The 24,813-nt window shown below is 44.6% G+C and overlaps 1 protein-coding gene across 1 annotated transcript in view; it reads right to left on the reverse strand.

The window, feature by feature from the left end:
* The window catches only part of CIAO2A (cytosolic iron-sulfur assembly component 2A), an 84,842-nt gene that overhangs the window by 53,661 nt on the left and 6,368 nt on the right, over positions 1–24,813 (reverse strand). Inside the window, exons 2-3 of the mRNA XM_069222952.1 lie at positions 8,763–8,927; positions 4,945–4,994 (exon numbers count right to left, since the gene is read on the reverse strand). Of these exons, the coding sequence (XP_069079053.1) occupies positions 4,945–4,994; positions 8,763–8,927 (215 nt within the window). The remainder of the gene's footprint in view (positions 1–4,944; positions 4,995–8,762; positions 8,928–24,813) is intronic.

Raw genomic sequence — 24,813 nt, forward strand, 5'->3', positions numbered from 1 at the left:
TGCCATACCTGCTGCGCAACGCTGCAATATGGAGCTTTAAATGGTATGAGACCGCTAATCTGTTTAATTTTATGTACTTGATAGACACTGAAAGAGTGAATTTAATTTTACTGGTCTATTGGCCTTGCCCTTGGCTCTGTTAGTGTTCCTTGAAAATCATTCACAGACAGTTGGATGCATGGCCATTGGCTCTATAAATGCAACTGTGTTGGAGAGTTAGTTCCCTCGACCAGCACCATTCAGCCCTTATTTGATCTCACTTTAATCCTTGGGCTCACACAGGAAGCGAAAAAAGACCTCATAGTGAATATGATCTTATCTATGCCTTTCCTAATTCAGTTATGGTTTGTTACATTCTTCCTTTATCTTGTACTGCTGATGACTTAATTCAGTCTGGTCTAATAATTCTTAATCTAGTCTCCGGTCCAAAATTAAGATGGATTAGGCCATCTCTATATCTGAACGACTCTGGGCATCGTTTCCAACAACTACCAACCCTGAAGAGCATTCAATAACTGTCTGAACTGTCTGTTATCTTTGATCAGACGTCACTATCTAACAAAAAGAGATTCCATATAACCAGCCCGTCGTTGCTGCATTACTGAACTGAGAGCAGAGCCACATCAGAAAAGAATCGTAGCGAGAAAATAGAACCAGTCCTACCCATCCAAATCACTTAAATCATTTTAAAAAACTCAGCTCAGGCACTACGAGGATAGCCTTCAACAGGCTAAGGTCTTCTATTATGAGCAGGGGCGTCGTCAACTCCCCGCTTTAGCAGCAACAGCGGGGTGGGGTTCTTGATGGGCCTCTTCTGTTTATAACTCAGCAGAGAAAGGATCATAATTAACGCCAAAAGGTGCGAAGGTCATTGAGTAAAATGGATGGATGGATGAAATGACGGATGGGTGGGTGAACAAAGGGGTGAATGGATAGACGCATGGATAGGGAGTGAATGAAGGGGTGTATGGATGAATGAGTGAAAAGATGGAGGTAAGGATGGATGAGTGAAAGGGAGGATGGATGAGTGAAAGGGAGGATGGATGGATGATCAGAGAAATGATGGATGAGTAAAAGGATGGACGGGTGAGTGAAAGGATGAATGAGAAGTGAAAGGGTAAATACACGGTGGATGGAGTGAAAGGGTGGATGAATGGATGGATGTATGGATGAGTGAAAGGACGGATTTAAGGACAGATGAGTGAACAAATGGATAAATGAATGTAAGGGAGAACGGATGGCTGGGTGATAGGGTGGAAGGATGGAAGATTGAAAGCGTGAATGGTTCGATGGATGAGTGAGTAAAAGGATGAATGAGTGAAAGGGTAAATGCAGGGGTGTGTGAGTTAAAAGGTGAAAGTATAGATGCATGGTTGAGTGAAGGGATGGATGTGTGAGAGGAAGAATGAATGGATGAGTGAAAGGATGGATGGATGTGAGAAAGGATGGATGGATGTGAGAAAGGATGGATGGATAATGAGGTGATGAGAGAGAATAGAAGAATGAGTGGAAGAATGAATCAATGAGTGAAAGGGTAAAGGGATGGATGGGCTAAGTGAAAGTAAATGGATGAGTGAAAGGATGGCTGAACAGATGAGTGAAAAGATGGATGCGAGTATGGATGAGTGAAAAATAGATGGATGAAAGGGAGGGTAGAAGGATGGCTGGATGAATGGATGGACAGATGGATGAGTGAAAGGGTGAATGGACGGGCAAATGAGTGAAAGGAGGATGGATGATGAGAGAAAGGATGAATGGATGAGTGAAAGGGGAAATGGCTGAATGGATGAGTAGACAGGTGAGTTGAAGGCTGTATGAATGAGTGAAAGTATGGATGACTGAGTGAAAGGGTAGATTGATGTATGGAGTGAAAGAATGGATGAGTGAAAAGATGGATGGATGAGAAAGGATGAATGGATGAGTGAAAGGGTACATGGATGAATGGATGAGTAGACAGATGAGTTGAAGGCTGGGTGGATGAGTGAAAGTATGGATGGCTGAGTGAAAGGGTAGACTGATGTATGGAGTGAAAGAATGGATGAGTGAACGGGTGGATGGATGAGCAAAAGAATGGATGAAAGGGGGATGAATAAGTGAAAGGATGGATCACTGAGTAAAAGCATGGATATGTTTGATTGACAGGCTTGAATACAGATGGATAGGTTAGGATATGGATAGGCTAACAGATGGGCGGAATGGTGAGAGACTGAATGTTGGATGAAAGACTGAATGGATGACAGAATGTAAAAGTGAAATTGTGATTATATGTGGTGGATGGAAGGATGAAAAGAATGGATAGATGCTTTGATGGAAGAGACACGTAAACTCTTCTGGGGAGGGTCGCGATGACTTGCTTCACTTGCTTGGTGCCATAAGAGCTTTGGCTCTAAGTGGGGGGTCTGTGGTAACTAAATACAGAGTGTGTACTGTTCTGTGGCCATGGAGACTTGCTAACCATGCAATGATGTATTCATAGAACATGGAATACATCATCACTGTAATATACAAGTGGTCTGTTGGTCGCTGGCTCCGCTTGAAGACAGCAACAGACCTGCTGACTGGGATAGGGCTTCTTGATGTATGAACATAATTAAATTAAATAATCTTTATTCCTTCGGCCTCCGCGTTCGTTGACGCATTTTCACAGGGGCATTTTAATTTTCTAGCTAATCCCTTGATTATAAGTACCTGATTTGAACACCTGTTAACTCAACTCAGGCAATGTTCAGAGTTGATAAATATCGCACAACTGACTAACATGTCCTGCACTATCCATCCTTCACAGCAGCTGTGCGACAGACTTGACATTTCTTCACTGATCAGCTCTGTCTCATTTGTGATAATATCAGACCTGGTTTGGCTTAATACAGAAAAAGAGATATCCAAACAATCTAATATATAGCAAGATACTTTAATGGCGTTTCCTTCACTTATCACCGACTCTTAAACGTGCCAGCTTCTTTCCTCAATTAAATTTGATTCTCCTAATGCCATTTGTCATGTCAGGGTCTTGCAAGAAACTCTGCCCATAATTTTTTCTGCCTATACTCACTTATTAACATCTCCTACTCTCAGGTTTTGTGCCCACTTGTTTGAAGAATAGGATTGTCAAACCACTGTTAACCTAACCTCATTTAGATCCTAGAAAATAGAAAGAGGGAGGGGGGAGAAAGAGAGACACACACTACAGACTGATTTCTTTGCTCTCTGCTATTGCCAGACTAGGGAAGAAATATAAGGCCCAATGGCTCACCAATTTGTTGGAAGACCATGAACTGCAAATAATAGCCCAGGTGGGTTCCCCTGGGCATGGGTACTGAGACTACACTGGTCTCAATATTAGATGATCTAAGGACTGCTCAGGGTGCTGGATATTCAATAAGACTTATCTTGTTGGACCTTTTTGGCACATTCAATATAGTCAAGCATTCCATTCTGTTCAACCAGTTGTATTAGATGGCCTTGTCATATCCTTGTTCTCTGCTTTCGTATTTGTCTCTACCTTTTGATCTAAACCCTCTCCAGAAAGCAGTGGAGTCTCTCTGGGATCATCAGTGTCTTCGATCTTATTCAACATCTACACAAGGCCTCTAACTGACTGTATCAAATTGTACGGCCTGGACTTTAAAAACTACATTAATGATGCCCAATTTATTTTTAAACGTGACTGCTTGCCGAAAGAGATCCAGTATACACTTCAATCCTATCTGTCACCCACCCTACCTTGGGTGAGTACTAATAAGTTAAAACTTATTGAGTTGCTGACCTACAGCACATATAGTTTGTGAAATGCCAGATTCTGGTTCAGTTGGCTGTTCTCCTTGTCCTATTAGCATGATTAGAAATCTTGGCATCTGATTTGGCGAGAAACTTCTCTTTGAAAATCAGCAGAATAACCACTTCTTGCCTTTTCCAACTAGAACTTTTGAGAATGATTCTTCCTATTATTCCTCGGGCTAAGAGCACCCTCCTGGTCGGAGCAGTCGTTCTGTACAAAATCAGTTATGCTAATAACTGCTACCTGGGACTCCCATTCAAAACTTTGACTAAACTGTAAGTCCTTCAAAACATGACTGGTCGCTGCGATTCACAGATTCGGCAATGTTAGGGAAGCCCGCCACAATCTACATTTTCTACCATTGGTAAAGAGAACTGAATTTAAAGCAGTGTTTTTAGCTCTGAGTAATAGCAGGTCCCTTGTAAAAGGGCCAGAGTCACTCAGTATCTGCCCCTCCAGGCACTTCGCTAGGACTCTCCTTTTAAAGCCCTAGCTCTCCGAGTCATGCGCGCTTGCTAAAGACGCAGAGCCTTTTCGGTCTTTTTGTCCTAACATGTTTAGAACTAATTGCCATTACCCTTTATCAACCTCCTTTAGCAAAGCTCTGAAACCTCCCTTATTGTGTTGATGGTTTCCTCTTTGCTAACAGTCCCTTCTCTTCATTCAGCCCTGGAATTCAGCACCAGTGGCGAGATGTCTCTGGGAGAATGTGTGCCTACAGCTATATAATTTATTCATTTGTGTCAGTGGTGGGAGGACTGGTCCCAAATTATCATCATTGGTTGCTTTTCAGCTCATCAATTAGTTGCTTTTCTAAACTTGAACCTGCATGTTTCCTACTGCTCAGCACTCACTACTAAGCTATCATTTGGCAGCATTGGGTTTAGCATGAAAATTACTTGGGAATTGGCAGCTCAGGCTGCAAGCTACTTGACCAGGCAATATACTATGTATTAGCATTAATGGCAATGACTAAATACAACATGTATACTCTTAGGAGATATTTTCAAAATGTGTTTAAAGTACTTGATATTTAGTATTTACTTCATAGAACATTTTCGTTTTAGAAATAATGTAATTGGCTATTGACTAAAACCATATCTGTGTAAAAGTGTTACCCATTTAGAAGGAACTCAAACCTCATAAAACATTTAGATGTTTCTTACCTTGTGTTTGAAGGGCAGGCATCTCTGTAGCTTCACTCGCAAACACAGACCTGCACGAAACAGAATGCGGTGAGCAGGTTCCAATTAGTAAAGGTTTGTGCCTTTCAATCTGGGAACGGAACACTTTTCCTTGGGTATGAACAATTTAATTTTGCCACTTTGCAGCTTTGTACATAGCACGTTATTACCCAGCTCTGTTGCAACCAATTTTGATATATTATGTTCATTCACAAATGTTGCCCGGTGATTTCTGTGTCCTACAAGTTGCTTAAAACTTGAAACTGAATACCCAGACATTTCCCTTATGAATTGTCTGTCAAGCTATTCTAAACCATAATAATATCTCTAATAATAGGGTGCACAATACCATTTTACAGACTAAAACTCTTTATAAATGTCTGTGAGTAGTCCATGGATTGATACAAAATGTATAGGAAACATTCTAGTCTACATATTCGACCTGCTTCACAGAAGATAGAAATTCTCAAGATTGTTTGTCCAGAAACATGGCTCCACGTTCTCGCATATTATGTGAACTGGGTTAGTACTCTAGATATTCATAACTACGCCGGTTTCACAGACAGCTGCTAGGCAGAGAAGAGATAGTGATATACAAGTTGTGGCTGCCACACGGTTTGTCTCTGCTTTTGGCTCTAAAACATCTGCTCTGTAAGAAGGTAGGAACTTTAATGAAAATGTTAATTGAAGCAAGTCGACCCACATGAACCGGGGACCCCAACTGGGTAGAGCAGCTGTCAACCATCTTCAGTTTAACATCTAAACAGCATGAAGAGTTTCACATAGTTTCACATAGCACCATAATACGCTTAAGAGAAAGAAAGACCCAACATTCTCGCTCGGTAGCTATTGACCAACTAGATGTCAATAATAATGCATTCGGATATGTTCAACTGTCAGATGTATATTCTTTTTAAATACAGCTTCTGGCAGTCAGCAATCGAGAAAGCTACAATTCTGACAGGATTTCAGGCAGGCGACCTATCAATAGCACAAATATGACTAAGAACATGGTAGCAGCCCAAGGCAACCTTGAAAAAATAGCAAACGTATAAAATGAAAGCATTTCTAAATAAACAAAATCATAATTTGGAGAACAGGTTAGAAAAGGGCAGAAACTCTTGACAGTAGCAGAAGTTGTAGGTTCAAAATAAATTTGCGGTGCTATGAGGTCCATGGTCACGATCCATACTAGTGTTATAGGGCTTTACATACGCACACTGAAACAGAAGACCAAAGATTTCTAAGATACTATGCTGTTTCATGATGGAAACATATTCTTGCATGACACCGCAGAGGAGGGTAGTCTCTTTCATAGTGAACGAGGGCAGCAATGTATAATGAAGACAAGAGCAGTGGCACGTCTTTTAAGACACATTGGCCCTAATTAAGACTTCGGCAGATGGAAAAGGCAGTCCGCTGAAGTCTCGTGCTCAGGATACCACCAGTGCGGTCCCCTTTCCGCGGACCCTCTTACGAGTTTCCCGCTGGGTCAGTGGGCGGAAACACAATTTCCGCCTGCTGGCCCCGAGGGTAACAGCCCACAACATTAATGCCGGCTCATAATTGAGCTGGCGGCAATGTTGCAGTGCGTCGTGTGCACCAGCACCCGCTGCGTTTTTCACTGTCTGCTGAGCAGATAGTGAAAAGCGTGACAGGGCTGGCCATGGGGGCCCCTGCACCCCGTGTCCGCCAGCCTTTACATGGCAGTGCTGCAGGCATGTAAAAGCTAGCGGAGAGGGGGGTCGTAATCCCCAGGGCAGCACTGCCTGCGTTGCTGCGATGGCGAATTAGGACCGCCAGACCCTCCAGTGGAGGACAAGTGGCAGTGCTGGCAGTTCGATCGTGGCGTACCGCCACTGTCGTAATTGTGGATGTCAGACTGCCAAATTGGCGGCGGTCCAACCACCACAACAGCTTTGGTTGTCTTGAGACCACCAGGGTCGTTATGAGGGACATTTTCTCTTCCCAGCTCAGGAGTAGTTTACAAAAGAATGCATCCCTCATTAAGCTTCGGAGTCAGGTCAGCAAATCAGACAGCCGTGTTAAGAAGACAGCAGAAGCCTCCATCAAGGTCCATCCTTCAGGTACATTAGCAAGCCTTCAGTCTTCTTCTCTCAACTCTACTAAGCACGGCAATTAATACTCAATATACTGGATGACCAACATTCCATGTCCAATGTTGACCAGATCTTTGCCTTATGGCAGGCATTCACGGACCTAATGCCCCTGGTTCCCCTAAAGTTCAGTGCCATCCGCGTCATCTGAGTGGTAATCCTCTACCTTACTAAACGACCACAGGCAGACTTGTACTTGTTTCTGCGTCTTGGATGAGCACACACACCTTTAGCTAGAGTGGAGCCAAAAGTAATTTCTAGGGACTTAAGTCAAGTTATGGGTCTGCTCCTCTAGACCCAAGTATACAGAAACACAAGCACCTGCTCTGCTTATTCAATTCAAATGAGTGCAACTCTTGACAAACCACCTCAGATTTGCAAGAATGCAATAGTTATTTTTTTATTCTGGTTCACACACACTAACTAAACTCAAAATAGCTACTAGACCTTTTTTTAAACAGATTGTATTGAATTTAAGAATAACTGCTATTATCTTACATCAATAGTGACATTTAACTAAATCACCTAAACAATACAATTCTCATATAAAGGCACCACAGGAAGTTGTTTTAACCAGTAATTTTCTCCCTTTGCCATTCTCTCTCACCCTCCGGCCTAACAAAATAGAAAAAGTAATATTTACTATGTCAAGAGAGCCTTCTCGGTTATCGACCTAACTATATAAATATCTCTAAGGCAAAGAGGATCCAGGTCTGTGTTAACCATTCAAGAGTGCATTATCCATTTCATTTTATCATTCCCCCAACCTAGTTCTCAGCTTCTCTTTGTTATCAGTAATGAAAGAGATTTAAAGATCTCAAACAAGTAGGGCTGTAAATCACAGCACTACCCTTCAATAAGTATTCAAGTAAGGATCTCCTGATCGCATCAAAACGTTTGCAATTTTCAGATAGTGAACAATACAGTTTTTCCATAGCTAATATATTCCCATGTCTCAGATACCATAAAAAGATTAGCAGAGATTCTTTATTTTTCAGATACACAGCGAATGTGTTGTTTGCTGCACCTAATCAAATCCACAACAGAAGAGGATCAATCTTGCTTTGGTCTTTTAGCACAGGGGAACACAGGCTAAGTAGTACAAATAAACATTAGAGGGGACAGGATAGCCTCATTTCGTTTTCAATGCAGCTAGAATTTCTTTCGATAAGGGCTTAATATGTGGTCAGTCCACAATATGCGTTTGAAATACCCCTAATGCCACACCACTGATAACATAAATCACAAATATACGGGTAGCATCTGTGCAATTAACGACTGTATTTTAAAACATTAAAGACACTCTGCAAACCACCCACCCTCCTCCAACAAACACACCTCTCCTCTACATACCTGGTACTTTGAGTCACTATTCTTTCTCCCAAGGATGAGTACTACATTTAAGAAATGTAAATATTATACATGAGCACAAAAAATATATTCGGACAACAAACAAATCTGAGCTCTACTCCTCAATTATGATGATCTATTAAATGTACACTAATATCTATGGAATATAAAAAATAAACCCACTCATAGAGCCACTGAGAAAGATTGTGTGCTATTTATTGTTTCAAGTTACATATCAGTTTTAAGATGTTAAGCCAGTTTAAGAGAAGAGGGAATAAGCAAAAGGTTTGTCACTTTTAGCTGAAAGCCAAACGCAGCATCAACAGCACTTACCTATGAGGGTTGCTAACGAGCAGTGAGGAACAGTCGGCGTAAAGTGGATGACAACCAGATATTCCTCATCGCTCAGATCTTGTACAGTAACACAATTCTCAGTCACCACTTCCAACTCTTCCAACGTGTTTGGCTTTTCTGGATCACGAATACTTCGTATGATATCTGTGATGGAATATACGAAAGATATTTTAACTTAAACTGCATCGTGTAGGCATGGCACACCTCAACCCATCTACAATGAATCACTATGCTTTCTATTGGGTAGCGATTGTTGCAGGAATCTAGAAAATGCTGGTAAAATCCAACCAGTTCGTTATGCACCCAACTTACTCTCTTTTCTAGTTCTCTGAACTGCCCTGAGCACTATGGATAGAGTCCTCAACTACGCACAACTATTAACCAAACCCACCCCAAGGTTAACTATTGGTGTTCCTTCCTAGTTAAGGCAGAGGCAAAGCCATAAAACTGTTCATGCCTGCGTTATTAGTGTCAGAAGGGTCCTCCACTGATCATTCCCCAGTAACTCGAGATTTCTTATTACCAAATACCATCACTGCCATTTGGATTTTGCATCTTTGGTAATTAGTAAATTGTGCAGCTGCATGATGCAAGTGCTCCAGGCCATGTTATGATATGGGATCAGAGTTAATGTTCCTTTTTAAAAAAAAAAACTTTCCATAAACGTTTATTTTCAGAGACTAAACCACTGAGAACCAAAACATTGGAGATAATATCAGATTATTAAATTACAATACAGCACTAGGAAAGTTCAGATCTCTGCTTGTAGAGGTCTTCAATACTCTTAGCACCGTAGCAGAGAAGACATAATTCTAGCAGGAACACTTAGCAACCAAACAATCAATAGTAATTGCTGGGTGAGGCTTGCAATTTCCCTCTAAATCACAGGGATAAGAGAGCATCAGTGTCTGCTGCGTGAAAAGGATTGATGAGAGAAAGGCACCTAAGAGAAGCACTGCTGCCATTTTACTTCTAGAAAATAGTGGCAAAGTGATAAATCAAAAGTGGATTGTAAGGAAATGCCTCCTTGGCATGGTTACCCCCTGACTTTTTGCCTTTGCTGATGCCAAGTTAAGATTTGAAAGTGTGCTGAGGCCTGCTAACCAGGCCCCAGCACCAGTGTTCTTTCCCTAAAACTGTACCTTTGTCTCCACAATTGGCACAACCCTGGCATCCAGGTAAATCCCTTGTAACTGGTACTCTTGGTACCAAGGGCCCTGAAGCCAGGGAAGGTCTCTAAGGGCTGCAGCATGTCTTATGCCACCCTAGGGACCCCTCACACAGCACAGACGCACTGCTTGCCAGCTTGTGTGTGCTGATGGGGAGAAAACGACTAAGTCGACATGGCTCTCCCCTCAGAGTGCCATGCCAACCTCACACTGCCTATGGCATAGATAAGTCATCCCTCTAGCAGGCCTTACAGCCCTAAGGCAGGGTGCACTATACCACAGGTGAGGGCATAGGTGCATGAGCACTATGCCCCTACAATGTCTAAGCAAAACCTTAGACATTGTAAGTGCAGGGTAGCCATAAGAGTATATGGTCTGGGAGTCTGTCATACACGAACTCCACAGCACCATAATGGCTACACTGTAAACTGGGAAGTTTGGTATCAAACTTCTCAGCAGAATAAATGCACACTGATGCCAGTGTACATTTTATTGTGAAATACACCCAGAGGGCATCTTAGAGAGGCCCCCTGAAAACATACCTGACTTCCAGTGTGGGCTGACTAGTTTTGCCAGCCTGCCACACACCAGACATGTTGCTGGCCACATGGGGGGAGTGCCTTTGTCACTCTGTGGCTAGTAACAAAGCCTGTACTGGGTGGAGGTGATTCTCACCTCCCCCTGCAGGAACTGTAACACCTGGCAGTGAGCCTCAAAGGCTCACCCCCTTTGTTATAGCGCCACAGGGCATCCCAGCTAGTGGAGATGCCCGCCCTCTCCGGCCACGGCCCTACTTTTGGCTGCAAGGCCGGAGGAGATAATGAGAAAAACAAGGAGGAGTCACTGGCCAGTCAGGACAACCCCTAAGGTGTCCTGAGCTGAGGTGACTATGACTTTTAGAAATCCTCCATCTTGCAGATGGAGGATCCCCCCAATAGGATTAGGGATGTGCCCCCCTCCCCTCAGGGAGGAGGCACAAGGAGGGTGTAGCCACCCTCAGGGCTAGTAGCCATTGGCTACTAACCCCCCAGACCTAAACACACCCCTAAATTGAGTATTTAGGGGCCCCCAGAACCTAGGAAGAGAGATTCCTGCAACCTGAAGACGAAGAAGTACTGCTGACCTGAAGCCCTGCAGAGAAGACGGAGACACCAACTGCTTTGGCCCCAGCCCTACCGGCTTGTCTCCCCACTTCAAGAAAAACTGCAACAGCGACGCGTCCCCCAGGGTCCAGCGACCTCTGAAGCCTCAGAGAACTACCCTGCATCTAAAAGGACCAAGAACTCCCGAGGACAGCGGCCCTGTTCCAAAGAAACTTCAACTTTGCAACAAAGAAGCAACTTTTAAAGACCACACGTTTCCCGCCGGAAGCGTGAGACTTTCCACTCTGCACCAGACGCCCCCAGCTCGACCTGCGGAAAACTAACTCTACAGGAAGGACTCCCCGGCGACTGCGAGCCCGTGAGTAGCCAGAGTTGACCCCCCTGTGCCCCCACAGCGACGCCTGCAGAGGGAACCCAGAGGCTCCCCCTGACCGCGACTGCCTGTTTCAAGGAACCCGACGCCTGGTAAAGACACTGCACCCGCAGCCCCTAGGACCTGAAGGATCCGACTTCCAGTGCAGGAGTGACCCCTAGGAGGCCCTCTCCCTAGTCCAGGTGGTGGCTACCCCGAGGAGCCCCCCCTTGCCTGCATCACTGAAGAGACCCCTGGGTCTCCCATTGAAACCTATTGCAAACCAGATGCCTGTTTGCACACTGCACCCGGCCGCCCCGTGCCGCTGAGGGTGAACTTTCTGTGCTGACTTGTGTCCCCCCCGGTGCCCTACAGAACCCCCCCCGGTCTGCCCTCCGAAGTCACGGGTACTTACCTGCTGGCAGACTGGAACCAGGGCACACCTATTTCCATTGAAGCCTATGCGTTTTGGGCACCACTTTGACCTCTGCACCTGACCGGCCCTTAGCTGCTGGTGAGGTAACTTTGGGGTTGCCCTGAACCCCCAACGGTGGGCTACCTTGGGCCCAACTTTGAACCCTGTAAGTGCTTTACTTACCTGTGAAACTAACAAATACTTACCTCCCCCAGGAACTGTTGAATTTTGCAGTGTGTCCAATTTTAAAATAGCTTATTGCCATTTTTGCCAAAACTGTACATGCTATTGTGATGATTCAAAGTTCCTAAGATACCCGAGTGAAATACCTTTCATTTAAATTATTGTTTGTAAATCTTGAACCTGTGGTTCTTAAAATAAACTAAGAAAATATATTTTACTATATAAAAACCTATTGGCCTGGAATTGCCTTTGAGTGTGTGTTCCTCATTTATTGCCTGTGTGTGTACAACAAATGCTTAACACTACCCTCTGATAAGCCTACTGCTCGACCACAAAATAGAGCATTAGAATTCTCTCTTTTTGCCACTATCTTACCTCTAAGGGGAACCCTTGGACTCTGTGCACACTATTTCTTACTTTGAAATAGTATATACAGAGCCAACTTCCTACATGGATGTCTTCACAAAGGGGTGGACCAGAGTGCAGTGAAAAGCTTACCTGCAGGTCATAGAAAAACAAGAAGGAGGGGAATGAGTTTATCATGAGTGAGGGACAGTTGACTTTAAAGTTAGACTGGGGAGAGATTAAGTTTCAATGTTAAGGAGAGATTGCGGTCAAGGATAAAGGGCAGCTGATTTTGACCCGAGGATCAAGGGAAGGTTGGAGAAATAGTGGCTTCAAAATTATGGAGAGTGCTGGGGCTACACATAGCCTGACGATCCCTTGGAGGAGATGCAAACAAGGCTTGGTAGCTGCAAGAGAGAAGGTGCACGGGGGTACTGTCCTGCATGGGAAGGCAAAGGCTTACCTCCACCAAAGTTTGACAGCTAGCAGAGAGGACCAAGAGGACTACTCCGGACCACCACCACCTGTGATGCAGGATCCACGCAGCTCAGGATGAGAGGAGATCCATGCAGCCGGTCGTCATTTCAGTTGGTGCCTGCGGATGCAGGGGAGTGACTCCTTCACTCCAAGGGAGATTCCTTCTTCCTCCGCGTGCAGATTGAAGACTTGCTGCCCTCAGAGAATGCACAGCTGTGGAAATGTTGCAGAAGCTGGAAGCAGATTCTCCGTCATGGATGCAGATTGTCGGTTCCTGGAGGGTCCAGTTGCGGTGTCAGTGGCTAGAAGTCAAAGTAAGGTATAGAGGAGTCCTGCTGGAATCTTCCAAGCTATATCTGAGATCCCACCCAAGAGAGAGACCCTAATAGCCCTGAAAAGGCGATTGGTCACCTAGCCATGTGACCACCTATCAGGAGGGGGCTCTGGTGTCACCTGCCTGGCTTGGCCACTCAGATGCTCCCATAGGTCCCTGCCAAACTTGGATTCAAGATGGCAGAACCCAGGGACCCTCTGGAGGAGCTCTGGGCACCAAACCTGGGGTGGTGATTGACAGGGGAGTGGTCACTCCCTTTCCATTGTCCAGTTTCGCGCCAGAGCAGGGACTGGAAACCGGTGTAGACTGGTTTATGCACATATGGCACCAAATGTGACCTTCAACGCATACCAGTGGCTTGGGGAGGCTACACATATTTCCAAAGGAGAGGGTGTTACCCCCTCCCTCCCAAAATAAATCCTTTGTTCTGCCTTACTGGACTTGAGCTGTTCAAGCAGCAGGAGGGCAGAAACCTCCCTGAGGGGTGGCAGCAGCTTAGACTGCCCGGAAAACCCTAGAAGGCTGGTAGGAGCAATGCTGGTGGTCCTTTAAGGATCCCCCAGAGTGCATGGAATCATACTTCCAATACTGGCAACAGTATTGGGGTATGGGTCAGACATGTTTGATACCAAACATGCCTAGGTTTGGAATTACCATTATGTAGCTGGACATAGGTAGTGACCTACACCAGTACATGCATAAAATGGCATCCCAGCACTCACGAAGTCCATGAAAATGGCACTGGAGTTTGTTGGGGAAGCTCTGCTAGTGAAGGGGTACCCTCACACACAGGTACTTGCACCCTGCCCTCTGGGCTAGGCGGGCCTGCCATAGGGGTGACTTACAGTGACCTGGTGCAGTGACCTGCAGTGAAAAGGGAGCCTGCACCCTTTAATGCAGACTGCAATGGCAGGCCTGCAGAACACTTTGCATACGCTCCCCATGGGTGGCATAATACATGCTGCAGCCCATGGGGAACTAGTCAGTACAAGTCAGTTAACACACTAGTAGCGGGTAGTTTTTCTGAAGGCACCTCTAAGGTGCACTCTGGGTGCATTTATTAATAAATCCCTCACTGGAATCAGTGAGGGTTTATTAATCTGAGATGTTTGATTCCAAACATCCCTGAGTTCAGAGAAGCAATCATGTAGCTGGGGAACTCGTAGTGACCAGTGTCCAGCACATGTATTTAAAATGTCTTTCCTGTTCACTTACGTCTAAGAATCAACATAGACCTAGCAGGGGCATATCTGCTTGTGCATATGCCCTCACATGTGTCTGATGCACCCTGCCTTAGGGGTGACTTCAGTGCTTAATTTGTAAATAATAACATGCCGGTGCCCAAAGCCCTCCTCTTAAACAAGCAGCTGCTGTAATTAAATGTGGTAACACGGAATACTGAGGTGGCGTAAACCTGAAGCCATCTTGGGCCTTTTCAACCCATGTAAAGCCACTCTCTGCCCCTTCAGCTCACTCTTGCAGCTTTCTACTTTCTCCCTTTGGGACGCTTTATTGTTTTTCCCTTCCTCCGTCTTTCCCATATGTGTCTTTTGCTGGCAGCAAATGCTTGAGGCAGAAGAGTAAGCCCTGGCCCTTGAAAATAAGTGCTGGTGCTCAGCACTGGAAACAACAAGCACAAATTAAGCACTGGGTGACTTTCACCTGGCACATGCAGTATTAGGGAACCTGGCACACAGGAGTGTGTGACAGGTCGTGTTTTCAATTTTACCTGTACCAACACATGGAGTCTGCAATCGCAGCACTGTGTGGGTTTGGTGAGGGGTTTCTGAGCGTGGCACAACTAGTGCTGCAGCCTTATAGAGGGTGATGAAGAGTGTGCCAATTGTGGAGAACAAATGCACAGTTTTGGGAAATAGCTCTGGCACTGAGGACCTGGCTAGCAGGGACTCAGTGCACTTTTAGTCAAAATCACATCAGATACAAGGCAAAAAGTGGGGGGTAACCATGACAAAAAAGGGTGCTTCCCTACAATTTATAATTACAATTATTGTGAGTAAATCCCAGAACTAATTACCCCAAAAAAGTTTACAACCTTTTTGTCACTGATTGCAATGAGTTCTCTACCCATAAAAAATATAAGTTCATGTTCAGATATTCTTTCTTACTGTTTTTCATGAAGGTAAACTGTATGTAGAGCAATGCTGTTCAGAGTGTATTTACTCCTTCAAGATTAACCCTCAATCTTTTCCTAGACTTCGCACAGAATAACCTAAACAATTAAAATTGCATCCGGCAATTATTATGGCAATATGATCATTACTAGTGTCAAGATTGACAATTCTCAAACTTGTTATACCCCAAAAGTCAGTATTAGTACAAAGTGAATGTCTAACATCATACCTGTCCTGGATTTTATCCAGCTTTTTTTTATGTTGATGTCCTTTATGTTACCAAGTTGTGTACACAATTTGAAATTCCTAGTATGTGTATTATGAGATGTTGTCATCATAAAATAGGATTCCTTCAAAGGCGCAATTATAATGATGGCACTACATTTCATGTATTTGTTTAATCCTCAGTCTCATTAGGTTCAAACACATTTACTTCATGCCAATTGTGTATTAAGTTCTAAATCACCACTTTCTCAGATCCTCAATTCGCTGTGCACTTCTTCAAATTAATATACATACTTATGGAATAAGTATAAGTATGTACTATACTGTTGGTTGTTAAATCTATCCACATTACAAAAATCACAGCAAGTTATCTTTTGATCTTCTCAAGGTAAGGACTCAGATTTAAGAATCTAATATATTTTCTTTTGCAATAATATTGTTCTATCATTCCTCTTGGTGATCATGAGGCATCTTCTCAATCTGCTAACTTGACCATAAAGATGACTTACTAATATACCGGGAAAAGAGTTCAATTGAAAAGAGCTCTGGGGGGGGGTACTGCTGCCTCACTTATAACAAATAGAAGAATCTCTCTCTCTCTGGGCCCAACATCAGAACTCCATCATCACTTCAAAATAGATATGGGGTTGAAAGGCTCAAACAGAAGCCAACGGGTAATGTGTATCAGAGACCAGAAAATATACTAACTATTGCTCAAAGATATAAAGCCTTGTAGGTGTAAACTTGGTTTTTCCTTTGTGAATACACTTGTTCAGAGGTTATAGGTGAAGATAGGTGGAAGCCGGTGCATACAAAAGCAATGTGCTCCTAGTGTGTAGGGATTAGTAGAAACCAAGACGGTGTCTTCAAAATCAGTGTTGTCTGGTTCTATCTACAGATGTTAACAGGGTACTCCTAATCAGCGTTCTCTTAACTGTATTGAAAAAGGTATACCTTAGCACACAACAGATGTGACAAAGAAGATCACTATATGGTTCCTTTGAGGAAGGCTATACCCTAGCACTACTGCTGTCATGCAGCCTACAATGCTTACTAATTTAACCCATACTGAAAATAAAGTTCCCACAAGCTGTAGAAGAAAGACACCTTTAAACAATTTCCAAGCTACACCTATGCACACAGTACCAGTGAGAAAAAAAATAGGGAAAAATATCATATGCCAATGGGGATGGCTGCAGTTATAGTGGGCCAGAAAGGAATTAACCCCTTTGCTGCCAGGCCTTTTCCCCTCCTGTGCTGAGCCTTTTTTTGGCTATTTGGGGCAGTTTGCGCTTAGGCCCTCATAACTTTTTGTCCACATAAGCTATCCACTCCAAATTTGCATCCTTTTTTTCCCCAACATACTAGGGATTCTAGAGGTACCCAGAGTTTGTGGGTTCCCCTGGAGGAGACCAAAAAATTTGCCAAAATACAGCAAACATTTTTTATTTTTTTTTAAATGGGAAAAATAGGCTGCAGAAGGCGGCTTGTGGTTTTTCCCCTCAAAATTGCATCAACAAAGGGTTTGCGGTGCTAAAATCACCATCTTCCCAGCTTTCCGGAACAGGCAGACTTGAATCTGAAAACCACATTTTCAACACAATTTTGGCCTTTTACTGGGACATACCCCATTTTCTACTATTTTTTGTGCTTTCAGCCTCCTTCCAGTTGAAATGGGTGTGAAACCAATGCTGGATCCCAGAAAGCTAAACATTTCTGAAAAGTAGACAACATTTTGAATTCAGCAAGGGGTAATTTGTGTAGATCCTACAAGTGTTTCCTACAGAAAATCACAGCTGAAATACAAAAAAATTGAAATTGAGCTGAAAAAAACAGCCATTTTTTTCCACGTTTTACTCTAACTTTTTCTGCGATGTCATATTTTCAAAAACAACATACCGTTACGTCTGCTAGACTCTTCTGGTTGTGGGGATATATAGGGCTTGTAGGTTCATCAAGAACTCTAGGTACCCAGATCAAATAAAGGAGATGCACCTTGCAACGGGTTTTCATTGTATAGTGGGCATACAGCAATTAATTTGGTGAAATATAAAAAGTGAGAAATAGGTATCAAGAAAACCTTTATATTTCTAAAATGGGCACAAGATAAGGTGTTGAGAAGCAGTGGTTATTTGCACATCCCTGAATTCCATGGTGCCCATACAAGCATGTGAATTACAGGGCATTTCTCAAATAGAAGTCTTTTTTACACACTGTCTTACATTTGGAAGGAAAAAATGTAGAGAAAGACAAGAGGCAATAACATTTGTTTTGCTATTCTGTGTTCCCCTAAGTCTCCCCATAAAAATGGTACCTCACTTGCGTGAGTAGGCCTAAGGCTCGCAACATGAAACACAACATGGACACATCTCATTTTTACATTGAAATCTCACATGTTTTTTGCAAAGTGCCTAGCTATAGATTTTGGCCTCTAGCTCAGCCGGCACCTAAGGAAACCTACCAAACCTGCGCATTTTTGACAATAAGACACCTAGGGGAATCCAAGATGGGGTGACTTGTGGGGATCTGACCAGGTTCTGTTACCCAGAATCCTTTGCAAACCTCAGAATTTGGCCCAAAACACTTTTTCCTCTCATTTCGGTGACAGAAAGTTCTGGAATCTGAGAGGAGCCACCCAGCGTTCCCCCAAGTCTCCTGATAAAAATGGTACCTCACTAGTGTGGGTAGGCCTAGCGCCCGCGACAGAATATGCCCCAAAACACAATGTGGATACATCACATTTTCCCAAAGAAAACAGAGCTGATTTTTGCAAAGTGCCTAGCTGTGGGTTTTGGCCTCTAGCTCAGCCGGCACCTAGGGAAACCTGGCAAACCTGCACATTTTCTAAAACTAGAGACCTGGGGGAATCCGAGATGGGGTGACTTGTGGGGCTCTGACCAGGTTCTGTCACCCAGAATCCTTTGCAAACCTCGAACTTTGGCCAAAAAAAAAAATTTTTCCTCATATTTTGGTGACAGAAAGTTCTGGAATCTGAGAGGAGCCACAAATTTCCTTCCACCCAGCGTTCCGCCAAGTCTCCCGATAAAAATGGTACCTCACTTTTGTGAGTAGGCCTACCTCCCACGAAAGGAAATGCCCCAAAACACTATCTGGAAACATCAAAATGATCAAATACAAAACTACTTGTTTGTGCGGGGGACGGCATCTGCGTTTTTGGTCCTGGGCTCAGCAGCCATCTAGGGAAACCTACCAAACCCAGGCACCCAAGGGAGTCCTGGGAGGTGTGACTTGCGTGGATCCCCCAATGTTATTTTACCTAGAATCCTTAGTAAACCTCAAATTTAGCTTAAAAAAAAAAAAAATAACATTTCAACGCACCAGGACAAATTTATACCACCCAACGTTCCCCTCAGTCTCCTGGTAAAAATGATACCTCAGTTGTGTAGGTGGGCCGAGTGCTTGTGACAGGGAAGAGCCAAAAACATGTCGAAATTGAGGGGGAACCAAAGCGGGTCCAAAAGGGCAGTTTGGAAAAAAAACATTTTCAGGCTGACAAGTGCAGCAGAATTTTTATTGGTATAGGTGAGACAATGCTGGGTTGTAGGAATTTTGTAGATTTCTGCAGTTTCTATCACAAAAATGTGTGATTTCCAGCAATGTTGGAGGTTTGCAGGGCATTGTGGGTAAGAAAATGGTGCGGGGTGCATGTGAAACACACCACCCTGGAATCACCCAGATGTTTAGTTTTCAGATGTGTCTAGGTCTTGTGGATTTTTCTACATAGCAGCGTCTCAAAGGCCATACAGTGTAGCCCGCACCATTCCAAGTGGGACGATTTTGAGAGTTAGCCAAGCTCTCATGGCCCAAATGTAAAACCAAAACCCAAAATAATCAGATGTCCTCTTGCTTGCCGTGGGATAAGATGTTTTAGTGTGCGGGGGAGAACTGAAAGACTGTTACCCCCTTCAGTTGGTGTGGGGGCATAACCAGGCCCATACTGGTTGGTAGCCACCACCCCAACTATTTTTTTTTGTTTTAATTCCCTGGCATCTATTAGACTTTCTGCCCCCACACCGCTGTGTGTGGATCAGGGTTAATTGCCCCATCTGCCCACTGGTGAGCAGAACAACTTTGGCCCCATATAATTGGGGTGGGGGTATGGCCATACCCCCACCCTCTTATTTTGGAAAAAAAATCTTCCCTGGTCTCTTGTGGGCTTTCTGCCCCCCCATGGGGGGCAGATGGGCCTTCCAAAAAAGGCCAATGTGCCCAAGGGGGAAGATATGGCCAACAGTAATGTGCCCCCATGGGGCGCGACCCTTACCCAAGGGGCTGCCACCCAAAGAAAACACACACACCAATCCCTGATGCCTAAGTGGTTTCTGCCCCCTCCACCCCCACGGGGGCAGATCGGCCTAATAGAAATAGGCCGATCTGCCCCCAAGGGGAGCAGAAACAGCCTAAAATAAATTTGCCCCCCCCCCCCCCATGGGAGCGACCCTTGCCTAAGGGGTCGCTCCCCTTGCGTGAAATGGACGCAAAACAATAAAGATCCCTGGTGTCTAGTGGTTTCTGCACCCCTTGGGGGCAGATTGGCCTAATAAAAAAAATCGGCTGATCAATGGTCTAAATACAATTTGCCCCCCAGGGGAGCGACTCTTGCCTAAGGGGTCGCTCGCCATATATAAAAAACAAAAGTAAAATATATCCCTGGTGTCTAGGGGTTTCAGATCGACCTAATTATAATATTTTGCCCCCCTGGTGAGTGGCCCTTGCCCAAGGGGGCGCGCCCCTTATGCGCAAATATATATATATAAAAAAAAATCCCTGGTGTCTAGTGGTTTCTGTCCCCCTTGGGGGCAGATTGGCCTAATAAAAATAGGCCTATCTGCCTCCAACGGGGGCAGAAAATTGCCTAAATACAATTTGCCCCCTAGGGGAGCGACCCTTGCCTAAGGGGTCACTCCCCACCTATACAAAACGAAAACAAAAAAACAAAAAAAATTATCCCTGGCGCCTAAAGGTTTCTGCCCCCCCGGGGGCAGATCGGCCTAATAACAATAGCCCAATCTGCCGCCAAGGGAGGAAGAAAAGGCCTTAAAAAAAATTGCCCCCCTGGGGAGCGACCCTTGCCCAAGGGGTCGGACCCCTTATGCTAATTTCCTTATTTGGAAAAATCCCTGGTGTCTAGTTGGCATTTCAGCAGCCAGATCGCTTCATGATCTGGCTTCTAAAATGCTCTGAGACACTTCAAAGTGAAGGAAATTCCTTTCCTTCCCTTTGAAGCCTCTCAGGCTCCCATCATGCATTTCTCTTCTATGGGGAGGTGGCCTCTGATGAGGTCAGATGTCACGGGGGGAAGAGTCAGGGGTGGAAGGGGAAGAGTCAGGGGTGGAAGGGGAAGGGCTTCCCCTTCCATCCCTGCCTTGGAGGGGGGGGGGGGGGGTGGGGGGGGGGGAGGGAAGCCCACGCAGGAAGCGCTAGCGCTCCCTCCGAGCTCATGTGCGAGGACGTAATGGTTACATCCTCGGCACAGGAGCACTGTGCCGGTGGACATAACCATTACATCCCCGGCACAGAAGCGGTTAAGATGAAATGACAGTCACCCTCAAGAGGCACAAAAAAGGTTTGTACTATTGCCCTGATTACCAACAGTTTAGAATATACAGGTGTGGAGAAAATATTGGCTCTGTGAATTGAAAACCCTAGCAGACATACTGGTGGGGGGTGCAGCGGGGCACACACTGAGGAGAGAGATGCAAGACCAACCTGACATTCAGGCACCGACCAAAAGAATGATAATCTGAAAACAGCAAAATATAGAAACATTGCTACCTCCAAGCTCAGATTAGGACACAATGGAGATTGGAAGCACCCACACATCTTCTGAATAGTGATTTTCACCAGATATGCAAAGAATAAGGAGAGAGTGGACTCTGTTCACGACAAGCAATGTATTGAAAGTCCACGAGAAAAAGCAAGAAAGAGATAACTGCTGGATATTTTCTGCTCTATGCTACCCACAGCAACACCCATTTTTCAAAATGACCTTTAGATGAATAAGATCACTGGTTAGTGAGCACTCGAGATTTTTAGCGAGTCGCAAATATTACTAATACATACTGCAGAAAATCAGAACTTGCAGATTATAACTGAACTCAACTGGAATAAAGATGGTAGGAATTTATGGATATGAAGCTTAGATCAGAGTGGCAAATGGAAGATATTTTTGACATCCAGAATGTCTAGTTACAATAAACACAGAATGAATTGGTCTGAGGCACATAGCTAAAGTTAGTCCACCCTTCTGTAACCGATGTATCATACACGAGTAGATGAAGTGCAGAAATCCTTACTTTCTACCACAGACTCTCCTTCAGAAATCAAAACAGAACAGCAATGGGTGGGATACTGAGGATTTTTCTAGTCTCTGCAAAGAATCAGGCCCTAACCTTATTGTTGTACCAAGGGACAAAAATCAGCATGTCATGTTTGTTTCGATTCAGGGGATTATGTCAGATCAAAGTAAGAAAAGGGCTTAAGATTATCCTAAATCTAAAGCATTACCAAGGAGAAACTAACTGAAGACTGCCAGCACTATCACGAGTCTCCTTTCCGCCACCGTTTCCTGCAGCTGTAGCACCTCCACGAAAACTCTGGCGGAAAGGCTACTGGTGACAGGAAATTTCTTTCCTGTCACCGGCAGACGACTCCCCCAACCCTGTGCAATTCCAATACCCCCCCTTGCATGCCAGCACCCACCTCCCCCTACCCACCCTTCCACAACAGCACCACCCTCCTCCACCCCACCCGCATACACGCACATACCCACACGCACCCCGCATGCACTCATTCACCAACACTTACATACACGCATTCACTTACACACACATACACGCATTCACACAAACATTCCAACATGCACGGACTTCAACAATCATACATGCATTCAAACACCCATACACACACGCATACACTTACATTCACACACGCAAACAACACCCACTCACACTTGCACACACACTACACCTCCCACCCTCCCTGTCAGACGATCGACTTACCTGGTCTGGTGAGGAGGTTGTCCACCAGGGAACAGGTGCTTTAAGCGCCGGGAGCGCCCCGCCATCAGGACACCGCCAGGCCATATTACAGGTCGTAATACGGCTGCCAGTCCTTTTGGCGTGATGGGGCCGGTGGTGGAACCGCCTCTGGGACTCCTACTGGAGGATTTCTGCCCAAATTGTGGCGGAAATCCTTCAGTACTCGTAATATGGTGGTCGGAAAACCGCCAGCACTGTGTTGTCTTCTGGCGCCCGTGGCTTCGGTGGTCTTAGGAAAAGACCGTCAAAGTCATAATGAGGGCGTTTGTGCCTTCATGTAAGTCCGTCAATCATGTATTATGCTGTTGCCCGGAACTTTTACGACCATGCCGCCCACTGCTAAAACCTCTCTTTTTTTCACCTACAGCATACGAACGTGCAGCAAAGCCACAAAATTGGTGTTCTCTCTTACGGAACCGATAAACTGGCTAAATCTGGCAAATACATCAGTCTTATGCAATTGTGCGTAAAAGAAGCAAATAAAGGCAGTAAACAGTCCACAGAAATACACAGCTCTGGCACTGGTTGATAAAAACTATGTACGAACAGGCCTGCTAAGATTTTGACATATTGATTGTCCCATGCCTCTTGCATGTACTCTACTAACCAGCTAATCAATTTACCTTTGCACTGCTGCCAATAGACCTGAGCATTTTATCACCAAAGTCAGTTTGTGATCAAGCACTTTACAGCCCTGCTAGCAGAACACATTATGCTGCTAAACAAGGGGGTCTTTTTTATTGTGCACGTATCAATACAGCTAATTACAGTTTTTGAGACTACTATAGTCAGAACCCCTGTCCGTGACTAAGCACTTTATGGGTCAGTTTGCATGCAACTCAATGCTGCCATATCCTTTCTTTTCTCTAGGCTTCAGATTTTACCCTTGCACTCAAGCACTTCATTTAATTTAATGAGCACTTTGGCACATGTTTACCTCAGTCTTAAAGAATTGTAGATTTACTTATTGTATGTATAAGTGCTATGCCATCAAATGTCGCAAAGTTTTTAATATTGTAAAGATTTTAATCCTACAATAAAGCATAATCCTCTCCTTCACTTTACCCAACTCCACACTGCGTCACTGCACTCTAGTCTGCACCACTCTAATCTATGCCAATGCACTCTACTATATACCACTGCACTATTCACCACTCCAGTCTAGGCCACTCCACTTTACTCTGTGCCACTCCAGTCTACAACACTGCACTCTATGCCCCTCTACGCGGCACCACTCCACGTCTCTGCACTTTACTGTAACCACTGCGCTCCATGCCAATTCACTATACACCACTTTACTCTGCACAACTGCACTTTACGTCACTATACTCTACTACACAGCTTTTTACACCACTCTATTCTACTCTGCACTACTGTACTCTATGCTATTGCTCTTTACACCATTCTACATCACTGCACTCTGACACACTATTCTGCAACACTGCACTCTCCACCACTGAACTCTCTGCCACTGAACTCTACTCTGCACCACTCTCTATGCCAATGCACTGTACCCCACTCTATTATGCACCACTGCACTCTACCCCACTCCAGTCTAGGCCTCTCCACGACATTCCACTCCACTCTATGCCACCTTACTCTGCAACACTGTACTCTATGCCAATACACTCTACTCTACCAAATACACTCTACTCTGTACCACTTAGTGCCAGTGCACTCTACACCACTGGCTATGCCACTGCACTCTACCCTGCACCAACCCACTCTAAAACAATCTACTCTATGGCACTGCACTCTAACGCACTTTACACTGCTCTATTGCACTTTGCACCATTCTACTCTACACCACTGTGCTCTATGCCACTCTAATGTAAACCACTTCACTCTCCGCAAATGCATTTTACTCAAAAACAATTCATTTGATGGCACTGCACTCTACTTCACCCATGCTGCACTCACTCTCCATCACTGAACTCTACGCCACTCCACACCATTTGACTCTATACCACTCTACAGCACTATGTGCCAATGTATTCTACTTTGCATCACTCCACTCTAATTTACTCTGCAACCATGAATTTTACACCACTCTACTATACACCTCTCCACTCTATCCTGCATCACCCCAATTCTCCACTACTTCACTCTACTCAATCTACTGTACGCCACTCTATTCCACCCTGCACCACTCCCCTCTGCACCGCAGCACATCACTCTACTCCAATGAGCTCTACACTTTACTCAAAACCAGTGCACTCTATACCACTGTTCTC

The sequence above is a fragment of the Pleurodeles waltl genome, chromosome 3_1, assembly GCF_031143425.1.
Source record: "Pleurodeles waltl isolate 20211129_DDA chromosome 3_1, aPleWal1.hap1.20221129, whole genome shotgun sequence".
NCBI classification, from domain to species: Eukaryota; Metazoa; Chordata; class Amphibia; order Caudata; family Salamandridae; genus Pleurodeles; species Pleurodeles waltl.